Source organism: Astyanax mexicanus, chromosome 11 (assembly GCF_023375975.1).
Source record: "Astyanax mexicanus isolate ESR-SI-001 chromosome 11, AstMex3_surface, whole genome shotgun sequence".
Taxonomy (NCBI): domain Eukaryota; kingdom Metazoa; phylum Chordata; class Actinopteri; order Characiformes; family Acestrorhamphidae; genus Astyanax; species Astyanax mexicanus.
The window spans coordinates 21,646,590-21,664,196 of NC_064418.1; the positions used below are offsets into that span (position 1 = coordinate 21,646,590).

Genomic DNA, 17,607 nt, shown 5'->3' on the forward strand with positions numbered 1-17,607 from the left:
CACGAAAATTAAACTCTGCAGAGAAAAACTAGGACGTAGGGAACAGGAAACTACTAGCCATGAAGTATGCATTAGAAGAGTGGAGACACTGGCTAGAGGGTGCTAGGCATCCATTTTTGATTTTTACTGATCATCGCAATCTTGAATATATCAGATCTGCTAAAAGGCTAAACTCCAGACAAGCTCGTTGATCTCTATTTTTCAATCGTTTCCACTTTTCAGTTACATATAGACCAGGGTCTAAAAATGGGAAAGCTGATGCCCTACCCCACATGTACACAGACTCTGATAATACCAGCCTGAAAATCCCAGAAACCATCCTTCCACCCTCTGTGGCCCCTGTCCAGTGGGACATAGACAGTGAGATCCAACTCGAGCAAATCAGTGATCCCAGCCCTGCTAACTGTCCTGAAGGGAAGACCTATGTACCAGTTAATATGAATAATCGTGTGCTTAGTTTGGTGCATTCCAGCCCCAGCTCTTGTCATCCTGGCATAGAACGCATCAGTGATCTGCTGCTTCCCAGATACTGGTGGCCCACTTCCAAAGAAGACACTACAAGGTTTGTGCAGCACTCTGAGGTATGTACCCAAAGTAAATCACCTTGTTCACCACCCTCAGGATTACTTGTTCTTGGTCTCACCTTGGCATTGATTTCATCACAGACTTGCCACCTTCAAAGGGTTTCACTACTATCCTTGTCATTAGAGATAGATTCTCTAAAGCCTGCCGACTTGTGCCCCTCAACAAACTACCCACAGCCTAGGAAATGGCAGAGACATTATTCGAGAAAGTGTTCAGGTTTTATGGCTTGCCTGGGGACATTGTGTCAGATAGAGGCCCAAAGTTCACCTCACAGGTATGGAGGGCTTTCTGTAAGGTGCTGAACATACATGTCTCACTTCAGGTTACCATCCTCACTCCAATGGTCAGGTTGAGAGACTTAATCAAGAAATGGGAAGTTTTCTGCGTTCGTACTGCCACCATAATCAACATGATTGGAGCACCTTTCTTCCCTGGGCAGAAAATGCCCAAAACTCACTGATTAGCTCATCTACTGGACTCACCCCTTTTCAGTGTGTTTTAGGGTTCCAGCCCCCATTTCTTCCTCTAGATGCTGAACCCAGTAATGTGCCAACAGTGGATGAGTGGAAGAACAGGAGTCAGCAGACCTGGGAGGAGACCCATGTCAGGCTACAACGAGCCGTTCGAAGGATAAAGACCCAAGCAGATCGGCGGAGGGGGCCTACTCCACGGTTCCACATAGGACAGAGGGTCTGGTTATCCACTCGGGACTTGAAACTCAAGTTGCCTTCAAAGAAGTTAAGTCCACATATTGGCGTCTCACCTGGATTCTGGTGCGACGTCTTGTCTGGTTTACCTAGCATTTCAAGAGTTTATATACTCTGTCTATCCTGGTTACTGTCTCCTTGCTTACGTTTTTTTATTTTTTGGTTTGCCCCTGTCAGCTACTGTCTGCCTGGATTCTGTTTTTGTTGTAAAATAAACCTGCTTTTGGATCCTTACCCTGGTTTCGTGTGACACATAACATATTAAATGAATAAAGTACTATTACTTCATATTATAGCAAGTGATGCAAATAACCATGTGCATAAAAATTATAACCTACTGTGCCAGCTTTGCCGCAGTGATTTTATTATTGTCATCCAGATGCAGAAGATCACTAAATAGAAACATATAACTGATGCCTCCAATACACTAAACAAGTTTGAACTGGCTCTATAATGCAAAAAATGTTGCTGCAGTGTTTACAACTGAACAATTTTAGAAAATCTGCTAGTTACAAATAAAAATGATGAAACATTTTGGGCTATTAGCAGTAACTTACCTCAAGTGCATAGTATGTGGGTTGGTCCCGGCCCAGTTTATATGCAACTGTTGTAAGAAGACCATGGTCTGACATCACAGGCTGAAAATTAGATTATTATGAAAAAAACAATGTAACTCTTTAAAATATATTTTAGAGAGCGAATCAGCATAAATCACAACAGGGGTAATGAAAATGTACTTACTTTTGTTCCAGTATTTTTGAGCATGAAGCAGCCAGTTCCATATCTGTGAAATGACAGTGTGATGTTGAGGTTAACAAAAAAGGCGAAAACAAGCTCAGTATTCACATACAATACACAACTTGTTTAAAAGGCTGTCTTCAAAAGCTAAAATGTGTGCACTGTTAGTGAACATATTGTATACGTAAACTTTGCATCCAAACATAACATTTATCGTAATGATTCAGGGTTTTCGTTTTTTTTCCCAAAATTATATTCTGTACACTTTGTCAGCATACACAAAAGTATAAGCTAAAAAGTAACAAATGTTTTAAAAACCTATTACTAGTAAAAAGGTATGAATAAGGTTTTTACGTGTTTTTGGCTTGACCATCCTTGAAACACATTTGACCCACAAGAGCAGCTGACTGGTCTCCCAAACACTGTGGAAATTAAAATGCAATTTATTTACTAAACCAGTCCCAATCTAACACTAGGATATGCAGTTCTGTATTAAGAACCAAATCACAGTGACTCTGTTTTATCAGATTTAGCTTCTGATAAAGTAAAATGCATCTTACTCCAGAGATGGGCACTCCTGCCAGTGAACCAGAGCTCTACAAAACAGAACAAAGATGCAGATTTCCAAACACAATTTATTACTGAATATCAAAAAGCTCAGCAATTAATAATAGAGACATTAAGTAATGCATATATATACATATATATATATATATATATATATGTATATATATTAGGGGTGTCAACGTTAAAGCATTAACACATGCTGTTAATTTGTAATCAGTAGCGTGTTACTATTTTTTTTATATGTTTGAGTAAAATTATTATTCTTTAAACTATGGACAACATTTTAAATTCCAAACAAAAATATTGTCATTTAAAGCCTTTATTTGCAGAAAATGAGAAATGGCTGAAATAACAAAGAAGATGCAGAACTTTCAGACCTCAAATAATGCAAAGAAAACAAGTTTATATTTATAAAGTTTTAAAGCTTTGGAAATCAATATTTGGTTGAATAACCCTGGTTTTTAATCACAGTTGGTGCAAAAACATTAAGCAGTTCAGCTTGGTTTGATGACTTGTGCTCGTCCATCATCCTCTTGATTATGTTCCAGAGGTTTTCAAATTGGTAAAATCATTACATCAAGTTACATTATGCATGCTATTACTGGGAACAGCAGTTAGGGGTTAAATGGTGCAATCTGAGGGGATACCTAGTGCTGTGTGGTGCAATAATTATAATGGGTGATGCATGCAGATTGACACGAGACGGATTTATGATTCTGGACATTGTACTTCTTGGCATTAAAAAATACAGAGGCAAGAAAAAGTATGTGAACCCTTTTGAATGTCATGGTTTTCTGCATAAAATGTGATCTAATCTTTATCTAAGTCTAGGATTTTGATAAATATAAATGGGGCCAAAATTAACAAAAAAAAAGCACCATAAAAACCTATATACCTAATATTTACAGTACTAAAATCGGTGTTTAGAGATCTGGAAAAAAACATGAACTTAGTTTGCATGGCATTTAAAACTAGTTTGGGTTTATACAATGCAACTTGTAAGTCATTAAATGAGCTTTGTAATTTTCTTGTTGTAGCTTGAACAGAATCATCTAAACAAATAAAATTAAATAAAATTGTGTCATCTGCATAAAGGTGGATTTTGCAGTCTGAGGTAGAGGCAGAGGCAGCAATATTATTTACGTATCTATTAAATATAACTGGACCCAAAATTTAACCTTGTGGGATGCCTTTAGACACAGACACCAAATTTGATTTAAAATTATTCAATGACATGGATTGTTTTCTGTCAGTGAGGTAGTTTTGTGTCCATTCCAGAGCAGATTCATCAAAGCCAATCATTTCTAAATTCCTTAAAAGAAGAGTGCGATCAACTGTGTCAAAGGCTTTTGTTAAGTCAATAAAAATAGCTGCACAATATTTTTTCTTGTCCATTTCTGAATATAGATAATTTAAAACAAATGTTGTTTGAGAGATAGTGATGTGTCCTTCTCTAAAACCTAAAAACCTAATTCTCTAAAATAGACTTTTCGAGAAGAAATTATTTCAATTGTTGGTTCACTAGAGATTTTAAAATCTTTGCTAAGTATGAGAGTTTTGAGATCTGAGTTTTGGTCTATAATTATTTAACTTTGTTGTCTCACCACATTTATGCAGAGGAATTACATGGGCTGTTTTCCAGACCCTGGGAATTCTGCTAGATAAAACTGAGAGATTAAAAAAATATAAAATGTTTTGTAAAATAATTGGGGCTCGAAGACACAATAAAAAGGGGTCCAGCCCATCTTCTCCAGTGGCTTTTCGTGGATTAATTTTAGCCAGGGCATTAGCAACTAAATATGAAGAAAATGGCTGAAATAAGAAGAGGCCATGTGTTTTAGAAACAGCAGAGTTGGGATCAGATTTATTCAATATGTTTGTATTTTGTATTTTGTATCAAAGATGTGGCCAGCTGAGACAAAATGTTAAAAGCTTGACAGATTTCCTTCTGTTCAGAAATTAGCTTATCGTTAACTAAAACACTGGTTGGAAAAGCAGGAGAATTATTTTTGAGGGAATTTACTATTTTCCAGACGTTTTGAGGGGTTCTAGAGCTGGTGATTAAGTTGAGGTAATATTTTGATTTAGCTTCTCTAACAGCAGAGGTGCATTTGTTTCTCAACTGTCTAAAAGTAAGCCGATGGTCTCTCTCCCCTGAGCGTCCAGCAGTTTTATTTCTGCTTTATTTCTGGCCTTCAACAATGAGGAAACTTCACCTGTTAACCAGGGGCTTTACCTGTTTCTTATGACTTTTTGAAAGGGGCATGTTTGTTTACCACTGTTAGGAAGGTTTTACTGCAATGGTTTAGTTCCCCATCAACATCTGGGATTTCTGAAGTAAGATAGATTTCACTCATTGCCAAGTCAGAAAGGAAAGCTTGCTCGTTAAAATTATTAAAATTTCTTCTAACCACCAACCAAAAGCCTGTTTTGTTTGTACAACTGCTTCTAATGCATCCGATGGGACAATAATCACTTATGCCAAGTTCAAAAACTCCTGAGGCAGTAATTTTGTCAGCTTTATTGGACAGTATTAGATCTATTAGTGTTGACTTGGTAGGTTCTTTCAGATTTGGGCGAGTTGGTTAATTAATTAACTGTGTTAGAGTAAGATTTCCACATATTTCCTTTAAGTGATCGGATGCATTAGAAAGCCAGTTGAGGTTAAAATCACCTAGTATCAGCAATTCAGAACTACTAATTTAGATAAAAGATCAGCTAATTCCTCGACTGCAGATTGCGGGGCAGAGGGAGGCCTGTATAGCCCAATTAAAACAAAAGAGTTATTTTTTCCAAGTTAAACCTTAGGGCCTAAAAACTCATAACATTTTTCTTTAGATACTGCACATAAAACTGTAGTCTGTATATTTACTCGGGTGTAAATAGCAACTCCCTCTCCCCTTATTGCCCCAGAAATTATTGTGCTAAACGATAATATTGTCATTTTAAACCATCACTATAAAAATGCTTTTTTCTTGCTTGTGCAGTCCCAAAGGAGTTTTAAGACAATGTGCCATATTAAAAATGTACTAGCATAATAATGCTATTACCCCATTTTACAATTAAACTAACTTTTTTATTCCTAAGAACAGGCATTGGGCTTCCAATATAAAAACATTTTAATTTTCTAAATAAATAAAACAAATAAAGTACAACCACCCTGGGACTGCACTAAAAAGACCCTTATAAAAATACAAATACATTAAAGTAACATTTACATTAATTCTTTTTTTAAACTCTGAACACAAAGACACTTGCAGATTTTTTCTGATCATATGCTATAAAACAAAAATTAGCTCAAAAACACAAGTGTCCATATAATCAAAGACACAGTTGGCACAGGGCTCCTGCTATAACTGTATTTTTAATGTAACTGTCAGAAAAATTCAGAGCACTGATGGGTTCTCCTCACTCATTTGGCTTAAAGCCAAAATACTCCCACACCGGAGCCATGGAATGTGGCTTTAAAACACCTAACAATGCAAAACCCCAGAGCAGATCCACAACTGAATGGCTTAAGAAAAACTAAATCTGTCTTTTGCAGTGACCAAGTCAGAGCCCAGATGTCAGATGCTATGGATTGACTTGAAAAGATGTACACTACTAGGTCAACATTTTTCGAACACCCCTGTTATTTAGTAGTCCAGTATCAGTGCTGTACGACCCAGACAGGCTGCTTTTTGTTTTTCATTCTAGTAATGACTTTATTACTGCACTTTACCTGTCAGACCTAATTGTTAGCTTCACTGCTGAAACTCTCTTTTGTACCCCGACCCCTTGTTTTTGAGTGTAACCTTTGCTCTTGGAACAGGGTTACAGGAGGAAGGGGTGAAATCCTCGCACTAAGTATTGGAACACCCCTTCAAGCACTTAATATAGATATATTGATGGCTAAAATTCAGCAACTTTGTTGTGGTTAACTACTTAAATTTAGGGCATCATATGTCTTCAGAAAGGAGGCAGGTGATGCAGCAATTAAAATGTTATTGTCCATTTCTTAATTCCTTTATAAAGGGGAGCTGAATTATTTTTTTCTGATCAACCTTAAATGCTGCAGCCTCTGCTGCCCGTTGCACAATAATATTTTTTAACAAGGAAAATTTGTGGATTTCTGATCACTTGTGATGCCATCTTGTCAGTGATTCTAATCCCTCTGTTTGAAGTATGCCCCTGAAAAATCCCAGTTTGAAGGACCATTTGTAGCCCCAACACTTCCCCTTCCTGTCCAACCTAACAAGAATCAGAAGTGGTTGGGCCAGGGGGTTAAATGGGATTAAAATCTGGGTAAAATGGGATTGTTCAATGTTAAGATGAGCTAAAGGCATTGCCATGTTGGTAAGTAAGACCTCTTCCAGTACCGGTTCAACAGCAAGAGTCTTTTGAAGGTGTAGAAAACAATAATCACCACTATCTGGCTTTATTTGTAATTCCTATAAACAAAAGACTTATACTACTAATAGTTACAGAGTTATTAGTGTTTCTGTCTCTATTCTAGTTATTAACACAATCTGTTTCAGCACTGCTTTATTACAGACAAATTGCCATTTTTTAAATTAAGTTTATTTCCATTGCTACTTATCTGTAAGCTGTTAACCAATTAAATGTTTGATAAAAAATACCCCCTTCTTTTTAAACAATTTATTATAAATTCTGTATTTTTTTTTTTTAGGCATCCAAAGATCATGACGGTGCTAAAGCAGCTCTGCCAGAAAGAAATCACCATAACTTAAAAAAATCTAGCACTAGGAAGTGCTTGATTGAGGTTATTGCTGCCAGAGGAGGTAAACCAGATATTAATTCAAAGGGTTTGCTTACATTTTCCACATCCACTTTGAATATTGAATGAGTGTGTTCACTAAAAACCTTTAAGATCATCCTTTTTCAAGTAATTATTTCAGTAACATTATATTTGACAATACTCTTTGATAATACTTTGATAAAGATCAAATTCGTGGAGAAAACCATGACATTTCAAGGACTTTTCCAACCACTGTAAATTTTATTTGGTAAACAAAACACAAACACACTCACATTACATACCATGTAGCCATATATCTCTGAGGAGCTTCTGACTTGAGGGAGAATTTCAATAGGAACATCAAAATATCTAAAACAACAAAAGTTTGACAACATTTCAGCAGCACTGACCTCTGGCTTAAAGTCCAAATATTATTTGAATCAAATTATTTCTCTGTTGTTGTTTAATAGTTTTCATTATATAAATGAAAAATGCCCTTTAAATTAATGTCATGTTTGTTTCACTTTTTCAGTGTGTACCTATTGACAAAAAAAATGTATGTACCTTGGATTGCTGAAAAACTTGCACACATTTCTGTCTCAGTATGTAATTGATCGCATTAGCAACTTATGAGCAACCACATGAGCAACTACTTTTCGTAGTGTACCTTTGGTGAGATATGTATTTGCCTAGCTAACAGTCTTTAAAAGAGGCATCATTAGACTAAGAGAAGCAAGACAGTGTTTTTTATAAATTGCCCACCATCTAGACCATTCGTTAGCCAGCTGTCATCTCCTTCATTTGCAGTGGTTTTGTGAATGAAAACCTGGACAGCTATAAATTTTTTTATCCTTTTTAGTGATTAGGGCAGGTTCTGTTTGACATCTGAAGATGGTCATGTTTTAGAGTGGAGGCCTTGTAGTGAGCTTCAATACTGCCTTTGTTGTGGCACGGCACCCTGCCACAAAAAACTGCTGGTGTGATGGTCTGGGGAGCATCACATACGACAGTCAGTCACCTCTAGTAGTGATAGGAGTGATACTAACAGAACATGAGCAGAACGACTTCCAACTGGCAAGGGTTTCCCAGAAATATCTCCACCAGATTGAAAACTTCTCCAGATTTATCACCAATTATGTAATATAAAACAGGAAGATGATAAATCCTGAACCACACATCTGGGATTACACATTGGGCCCATTCCCTTCCCTATACCTCCTATACTCTACTCTCCCACTCACCATTACCTACACCGCACTAGTAACCTCATCCACTTAACATCTAGGATGCTGTGGACGTTTATGATTCAAACGGCCTAACCAAACATAATCCAAGACTGAACAATTAGGTTGCTATGGCTGTTTATGATCCGATCAGCAACATTTGACACAAACACGAAATGCCATCAGATAGGTACCTTCCTTTGTCTGTGTTTTGTTGAATTAGAACCACAACACTTATGAAGGCTCAGCAGTGAATTCTGGCATTCCAGACTCACTCCCCTCCAAGCTTATTACATCTTACAAGATTTACCCCCAACTTATTTGTATGAATATATATATAGAGAGAGATTTTTTTTTCTGATAAGAAAAAATATGCTCACATATATTACTTCTTAAAGTGTACAAAGCACATCAGCTGCAGATGAGTAGAGCATGGTTAGAGAGGATTCTGTCTTATTTAAATCGTATGCATTTGTTTGGTTAGATCTTGCTTGTTGAAGTGAGTGGATCAACTGGGACATATTATTACCAAATATGTCTATTTGCATAAATAAATAATACGATAAATATGAAACAACAATGCAAACAATACGTACTTGCACAGTTCCTCATCCCACTTCATTGTGTCTATGTTGAACAGCATGGTGCGACTGGCATTGGTGACATCTGTGCAGTGAACTCCACCATTCTGTCCTCCTGTCAAACACTGAGACAGAAACTAATCAATAATAAAAAAATATATATAATTTAATATATATATATATATATATATATATATATATATATATATATATAACAAATAAACAACTCAAACAAGCGGTGTCAAAAAGTATTGAGTCAATAATTTGTGGAACCACCTTTTGCTGCAAGCTGCAAATCTTTTTACGGTATATCTCCACCAGCTTTGCGCATCTAGTGACTAAAAAAATTCTGTCCATTCTTGTATGCAAAACAGCTTAAGCTTAGTCAGATTAGATAGAGTGAAAGGATTGAGACTATATAATGCTGTTTCTTGTTTCCGCTGGCAACCTCTGCAGAGTGTCCGGTCAGAACACTAGTCCATTTGAGTTGTTCAGAAAAAGATTTATTCAGTCTTCACACCCACAACACATATATATTACATAGTCTTACATAGCTGGTCCTTAGCTTAGTGAAATAATGTATATATATATATATATATATATATATATATATATATATATATATATATATATATATATACAGTTGTGCTCAAAATAATAGCATTGTCTTTTAAAAAATGAGTAAATGTCAAAGTTCTTCTAACAAATTGTACTTTAATGAACATAAATGCATTGGGGACATAGCACATTCTATTCCAAAGCAGGACAATTGGGAAAAGTAATTAAAACTCAAATAATAATAATGATATTTCACAGAAAGTCAGAAATGTAATGTTCAAGAAAATAGCAGCGTTGACATCTTTTCTTGGAAACTCAAAAATGTACTGCACAAACTAATAAATTCTTAATAAGTCAACTTGGCGGAGTATCCTAAACTAATATTTTGTTGCACAACCACAGTTTCTGATAACTGCTTCACATCTGTGGTGCATGGAGTCAACCAATTTCTGACAACGGTCAACAGGTATTGCAGCCAAGGCCAATTAATTGTACTATATTCCACAATTCCCCTGCATTTCTTGGTTTGCCTAAAAATGCGCTGCATTTTTTATGTCAGCCCACAAGTTTACTATGGGATTAAGGTCTGGGGATTGTGTTAGCCACTCCATCAGTTGAATCATGTTCATCTGGAACCATGCTTTTGCTCGCTTGCTGGTAAGTTTTGGGTCATTATCTTGTTGAAAGGTCCACCTCAAAGGCATTTCCTCTTCTGCATATGGCAGCATGACTTCTTCCAATATCCTAATGTACTCAAATTGATCCATGATCCCTGGTATGCGATAAATAGGACCAACAACGTAGTAGGAGAAACATCCCCATATCATGATGCTTCCACCACCATGCTTAACCGTCTTCACTGAGTACTGTGGCTTGTATTCTGTGTTTGCAGGACATCTGACGTACTGTCTGTGACCCTTGGACCCAAAAAGAAGAAGAACCTTGCAGTCCACAAAATGTTACGCCATTTGTTCTCAGGCCACTCAATGTGTTTTTTGGCTAATTCTAACCGCTTCTGCACATGTCTTTTATTTAACAGTGGGACTTTGCGGGGGCTTCTTGCTGGTAGGTTGATTTCACCAAGACGTCTTCTGATTGTACCAGTACTCACAGTCAACTGAAGGTCTTCCTTGATCCTCTTGGAGCTGATCATTGGCTGAGCCTTTACCAGTTTGGCTATTCTCCTATCCATTCGAGGAGTTGTTTTTCTTTTTCTTCCGCGTTTTTCTGTTTTTTCTTCCCATTTCAAAGCATTGGAGATCATTTTAGCTGAACAGCCAATCACTTTCTGTACTTCTTTATAGGTTTTCCCCTCTTTTATTAGTTTCTTGATTAAAAACACTCGTCTTTAGAACAGTGTCTTGAACGACCCATTTTTCTTGTTTTTTCAGGACAAATGCACAGCCAGCATGTTAGTTGCCTTGCTCCTTAAATAAGGATCACCTGTTAACACCTAATGCCCTCCCTAATTGACGGCCTCCCTAATTGAACTCACCACTGCTATTTATTTGAACACACCCCTTTCAGTTAATCATTCAATTTCACAGAATCTGCAGTATGCATGGGTGGTCTGTTGGGTTTGTTAGTTTTCTATGGCCTTATTATACCCTCCAAAAACTTACTTGTGGTGTAGAGGTTGAAATTTTAACAAAAACAGTGATTTATCTCGCTGCTCTTGAGGCACTGCTATTATTTTGAGCACTACTGTATATATATATATATTACACAAATGAGCCTGAACTTAGCATGGACAAGCAGCAATAATAAGCTAAACAATGCATTAGCCTGCTAATCCCAATTAGCATTGATCAGCATCTAGTAGCAAACATCATACCTATCAGAAATATCAAATCAAATCAAATTTATTTGTATAGCGCTTTTTACAACAGGTGTTGGCACAAAGCAGCTTTACAGAAACATGATTACAGGACAAAGAATCAGGCAAAACATTAAACATAGAAAATACAGAATACATAACCCCCAGTGAGCGCGGAGGCAGGGAAAAACTCCCTCAGAGCTGCAGGAGGAGGAAGAAACCTTGGGAGGACCAAGACTCACATTTGTGGGGGGACCATCCTACCACTGGTCAAACGGCTTTTAAATTAAAATTTAAAAAGTCTTTTATACATCCATATAGGTTTTATGTATTCAGGAGTGTAATAGCGCCACTAATGGCTTGGATGTAATCAGTAGTGGAGAATAAGATGGACGATGAGCAGCTGATCTGTGGTGGTGGTGGAGAAGAGCTGACTTCCATCAGTCTGGCCGGACAGGAGACGCGAGAGCCTGAGGGTCCAACATCGGTATCGGGTCAGACAGGTGGGCAATCAGTAACTCGGAGGAAGGCAGAGAGATGGAATTAGTTTTGACTGGATTTATGCAAAACTGAGAATATTAAAACATTTTCAGAGTGTGGCTAATGACTCCGGCAGAACTGAATAAAACAGCCTAACTAAAGGCAGAGAGCCAGAAGGTAACATAGACATGGAGGCTCCCTGAAACACTGGCATCCACCCACTCCACCGTCCACAAACATGAGTGACCGTGTGCAGTGGGAGAACAGCAGCACCAGCATCTCAGTTTACCCACAATTCCCTCTGTCCATGAACCCCTGAATCTGCAGCCTTATCTAAAGGAAAAAACATTAATTACCAAAAGCTAAACTAAACAAGTACGTTTTCAGTCTAGACTTAAAGATTGAGACTGTGTCTGAGTCCTGAACATATTCAGGGAGATTATTCCAGAGTTGAGGCGCTTTATAAGAGAAAGCTCTTCCTCCTGCAGAGCTCCTCTGAATTTTAGGGACTACTAAGAAACCAGCACCCTGAGATCTAAGTAATAGTGGTGGTTCATAATAGGAGATGAGGTCTTGTAAATACTCAGGAGCGAGTCCGTGTAGGGCTTTATACGTTAACAGGAGAATTTTATAGTCTATGCGGAATTTGACTGGAAGCCAGTGCAGTGCTGATAGGACTGGACTAATATGGTCAAATTTTCTAGTTTTAGTAAGGACCCTGGCTGCAGCATTTTGAATTAGCTGAAGTTTATTTAAGTGACTGCAGTAACATCCAGACAGTAGCGCATTACAATAATCTAGCCTTGAGGTAATGAAGGCATGGACTAATTTTTCTGCGTCATGCAGTGATAGGGCATTTCTTAGCTTGGCGATGTTACGTAGGTGTAGAAAAGCTGTTCTAGTAACATTAGATATGTGTTTATCGAATGCTAGATCTGAATCTATAATAACTCCAAGGTTTTTAGCTGCTGAACCAGGTGTGACTGAGAAGTCGGCCAGATTTAGCATTAAGTCTGATAATTTATTTCTAGCAGCTTTGGGGCCTAATAGGAGAACTTCTGTTTTTTCACTATTTAATAGGAGGAAGTTGTGCGACATCCACAATTTCACATCTTTTACACAATCCTCAATTTTCTTTAATCTCACTCTGTCGTCAGGTTTGGCTGATATGAAGAGCTGCGTGTCATCCGCATAACAATGAAAATCTACGTCGTGTTTTCTAATAACTTTGCCCAGTGGGAGCATATATAATGTAAATAATAATGGTCCTAATATAGAGCCTTGTGGAATTCCATATCTTACCTTGGTATAACTGGAAGACATATAATTTATCCTCACAAACTGATAGCGATCGGTTAAGTATGATTTAAACCATGATAATGCAGTTCCGGTTTCTTCTGCAGTTCTGGTTTCTTTGCAGGTAAGAGCAAAGTTGTTGGGCCACAGCTTTTTCTAAAATCTTAGAAATAAACGGTAAGTTTGAAATAGGTCTATAGTTAGACAGTACACTAGGATCAAGATTTGGTTTCTTGATCAGAGGTTTTATTACAGCTGTTTTAAAGGCTTTGGGTACATGGCCTAGGGTGAATGATGAGTTTACTATCATTAACAGAGGTTTAATTATATCTGGCAGTACCTGCTTTAATAATTTTGTGGGAACTGCATCAAGTGTGCAGGTTGTGCTGTTTGAAGAGGAGATAATTTTCTCTAGTTCTAGCTGTGGAAGTGGGTTAAAGACTTCCAACCTAACTTCAGTAACAGGGTTTTGTTCTAAATCAGCCACACCAGATGACAGAGAGGATGTAATATTTATCTGTTTAATTTTATCACGAATGTTTTCAATTTTACTATCGAAGAAGTCCATAAAATCGTTGCTGGTGTGAATGGCTGGAATCTGACGTTCAGTACCTGCCTGGCTTTTAGTTAATTTGGAAATAACACTAAAGAGAACTCTAGGATTATTTTTATTAATCTCGATCTGTGAGGTCAGATACGCTGAGCTGGCTTTATTAAGTTCTTTTCTATATTTAACAAGACTGTCTTTCCACGCAGAGTGAAACACTTCCAGTTTAGTTGATCGATATTTACGCTCTAAATTTCGTACTAACTGCTTTAAGGTACGAGTTTGATCATTGTACCACGGTGCGAGCTTTTTCTGTCTCTCTATTTTATGTTTAAGGGGTGCTACAACATCTAAGGTAGAGCGAAAGGTATTTTCTAAACCTTCGGTTAGTTTGTCTAGTTCTACTGGGTCTACAGGAAAGTACATTATAGACGATAAATCGGGAAGCTTATCTGTAAATTGTTGGGCTGTAAAAGGCGTAATTGAACGTTTTACAGAGTAGCTAGGGGATGTACGTATATTATGACTAAGATGTAATTTAAATGAAAGAAGGTAATGATCTGAAATTGCAGAGGTTTGAGAACGAATATTCAGGTTATCTATGCTAACACCCAGGGTCAAAACTAAATCCAGAGTATGATTACAGTAATGAGTAGGTCCTGTTATATTTTGAATAATACCAACTGAGTCTGAAATCGATGTGAATGCCTTTTTTAATGGATCATCCAATTTTTCGAAATGAATGTTGAAGTCTCCAACTATAATCACTTTATCACTACATACTGCTAAGTCTGTGACAAAATCACTAAATTCTTTTAAAAATTCTAAATAGGGCCCTGGTGGTCTGTAGATATTAATGAAGGAAAATGCATTCTTTTTTGTAATTAGATTAATTATACTGGTGTAAAGAAGCTCAAAAGAAGTAAAATTATCATAGTGTTTCTGATTGCTAACTAAGGTACTTTGGAAAAGTATGCAGACCCCACCTCCTCTACCGGACAATCTCGGATTGTGTATATAATTGTAGCCTGCAGAGTTTGGCTTCATTTAATGCTACATATTCATTCGGCCTAATCCAGGTTTCTGTCAGACACAGAACATCGAATTTCTGATCAGTTATCATTTCATTCACTAGAACTGCTTTTGAATTTAGAGATCTAACATTAAGTAAACCAATCTTTAGGTTTGAAGTGTTAGTACTACAGTCTGGATATGATTGTTTAATGTAAGTTAAGTTATTTAGATTGACTGTTTTAGTTTTTTGATGTTTTTGTTTGACTCGGGGGACAGACACAGTCTGAATACATTGGTATCTAGGTAACGTCTCTTTGCAGCTCGCAGACGGTTGGTTAAGCCTCTCTGTCTGCGGCCTGGTCCCGGCTCTGGATTGTCAGCAGCTTCTAATACTACTCTGCCGACTAATATGCTTAGTACATCTAAATAACAAAAAGAATTTTACACTAGAAGCAATATGAATACACTTCTAGTGACTAAACCCACCATAAGATGCACGAACACCACACTGTCTGAATAGAGAGTCAGACTGCTGCAGCTCCACATTGCCCCTTGCTGAACTGGCAATTAGTGGCTGCATCCAGAAACATTTGCTACTCCTCCTCTCCTACTCCTCCTTTCCTACTCCCCCTCTTCTACCCCGGAAGAAGGTGGAGGAATCGAGGAGAGGAGAGGAGGAGGAGGAATGGAGGGAAGGAGCTGTAATTGGGGAAATGGAACAGCTGATCCCTTTTAGATAGGTTGTTGACTACCGTTGAACTGAGCCAATCACAACGCTCACTTTCAGCACATGCCAGATACTGCCCAGCCATTCACAGCTTCTGGATAGAGCTCCGCATACAAAAATAAAAACGAGAGTACAATAAACACAATTCCAAATTTTAGAGATCATAACTTTCACAAGCATATCAAGCTTCAAAAGGCTGATTTGCCTTTGATAAAGGTTGCATATGTAAATATTAAATTATTTTAATAGTAAAATATGATTTCATTGAATGTAATAAAACAAATAACAAATCTTAATAACTAATAAATATAATATATTTTTTATACATATTAAACAGCATCAATGGGACATTACTACCACACACAGCTAAATATTCAGATATTCCAATAAAATCCTGCTTACTCTCAGGCATTTTGGCCGCATTTCTCCGGCCAGTGATAGATATACATATCATGTTACAAATATGGGATCATTAATATAGTTTTACTAAACATACAGCTTATCTAAACTAAAAATGATATTACTGCTTTACTGGCTGTTTAATTAGATAAGGAACCTAGTTAATTAATATGCTTATGACGTATATTTGTGCGTTGCCTTCTCCATTCCCACGTGCTTTGTGGGCGTGGATGCAGTGATGTCATTCGAAAATCCTTAAAAGTCTTCCGGAGTAGGATGGTCTGATGTACCCTCCGTTTAAAGCCTCTTGGAGGAGGATTTTAAGCGGCCTCTTTCGTCTCCTATGGTATTCGGACAGGCGGCAAGATGCCGTCACAAAATCAGTTTCCGGGTCACGGAGGAGAGGTCACGTTTAAACAAACTCTCATTCATATTTACACAATCTCAACAATAAAAGAAATGAGACACATTGCACAAGTGAAACAATTTTATTAAGTTGTATTCAAATCATTTCCTTATTTAAAAGAAAAATGTGTATTAAAACTGAGGGAATTATTATTAAATCAACAGAACGATTTATTAAACAAAGGTATTTATTTATTAAATTAACAGAATGATTTATTGGAATTATTTATTAAATAAAGAGAACGATTTATTAAAACTGAGGGAATTATTTATTAAAATAACAGAATAATTTATTAAAACTGAGGGAATTATTTACTACATCAAGGAAAGTAATGGCTCACGGCTGCCGAGACCCTCCGCTGTATGCTACTAACCCTCTGGCAACACACAGCGGAGGGTCCAGGTCGCGGAGAGCGCTCGGCCACGGCAGAGGAGGGGCTCGACAGCGGTGAGCCAGTACTTTCCAAAATAATTCCCTTAATTTAAAAATATATATATTTCCATAATTTAAAAATATATATATTTCCATAATTTAAAAATATATATATTTCCATAATTTAAAAATCTCTCACACTCGCCACCATCTTGTTTTTTTCTGAAGCGAGCTGGAGAAGCCAGTCATGGCATGCATGTTGGGATGCAGTACACCACGAAGATAGGTCTCCATGCACACTGCGAAATCGAAGCAGAGTAGTACACCATCCGGGTACCTGTAGTGCACTACAGATCCTCAGTTTGGTCGCATACTGCGTACTGCATACTAACTTTAGGCAGATTTAGTATGCGAGTAGTATTTAGTATGCCATTCCAAATACAGCCAGTGTCTCCTTTTTCCTACCGATCCTCCTCCTCCGTGACCCGGAAACTGATTTCGTGACGCCATCTTGTCGCCTGTCCGAATACTGTAGGAGACGAAAGAAGCCGCTCAAAATCCTCCCGAAGAGGTTTTCAACGGAGGATACATCAGTGCATCCTACCCTGGAAGACTGTTAAGGATTTTTCAATGACATCACTGCATCCACGCCCACAGAGCACGCAAAAATGGGGAAGGCAACGCCCAAATATACGTCATAAACATATTATTTAACTAGGTTCCTTATCTAATTAAACAACCAGTAAAGCACTAATATAATTTATAGTTTAGATAAGCTGTATGTTCAGTAAAACTATATTAATGACCCTATGTATAATATGTTATACATATAAATACATATATTAATTATAAT

At 37.3% G+C, this 17,607-nt stretch overlaps 1 protein-coding gene across 2 annotated transcripts in view; it reads right to left on the reverse strand.

Annotated features, from left to right (window-relative positions):
• The window catches only part of LOC103044907 (glycerol kinase), a 364,431-nt gene that overhangs the window by 141,762 nt on the left and 205,062 nt on the right, over window positions 1-17,607 (reverse strand). Inside the window, exons 7-12 of one of the 2 annotated variants that reach the window (XM_049485389.1) lie at window positions 9,155-9,264; window positions 7,629-7,704; window positions 2,591-2,626; window positions 2,385-2,452; window positions 2,034-2,076; window positions 1,850-1,930 (exon numbers count right to left, since the gene is read on the reverse strand). In XM_049485389.1, the coding sequence (XP_049341346.1) occupies window positions 1,850-1,930; window positions 2,034-2,076; window positions 2,385-2,452; window positions 2,591-2,626; window positions 7,629-7,704; window positions 9,155-9,264 (414 nt within the window). The remainder of the gene's footprint in view (window positions 1-1,849; window positions 1,931-2,033; window positions 2,077-2,384; window positions 2,453-2,590; window positions 2,627-7,628; window positions 7,705-9,154; window positions 9,265-17,607) is intronic. The other variant, XM_049485390.1, reaches the window with a different exon arrangement.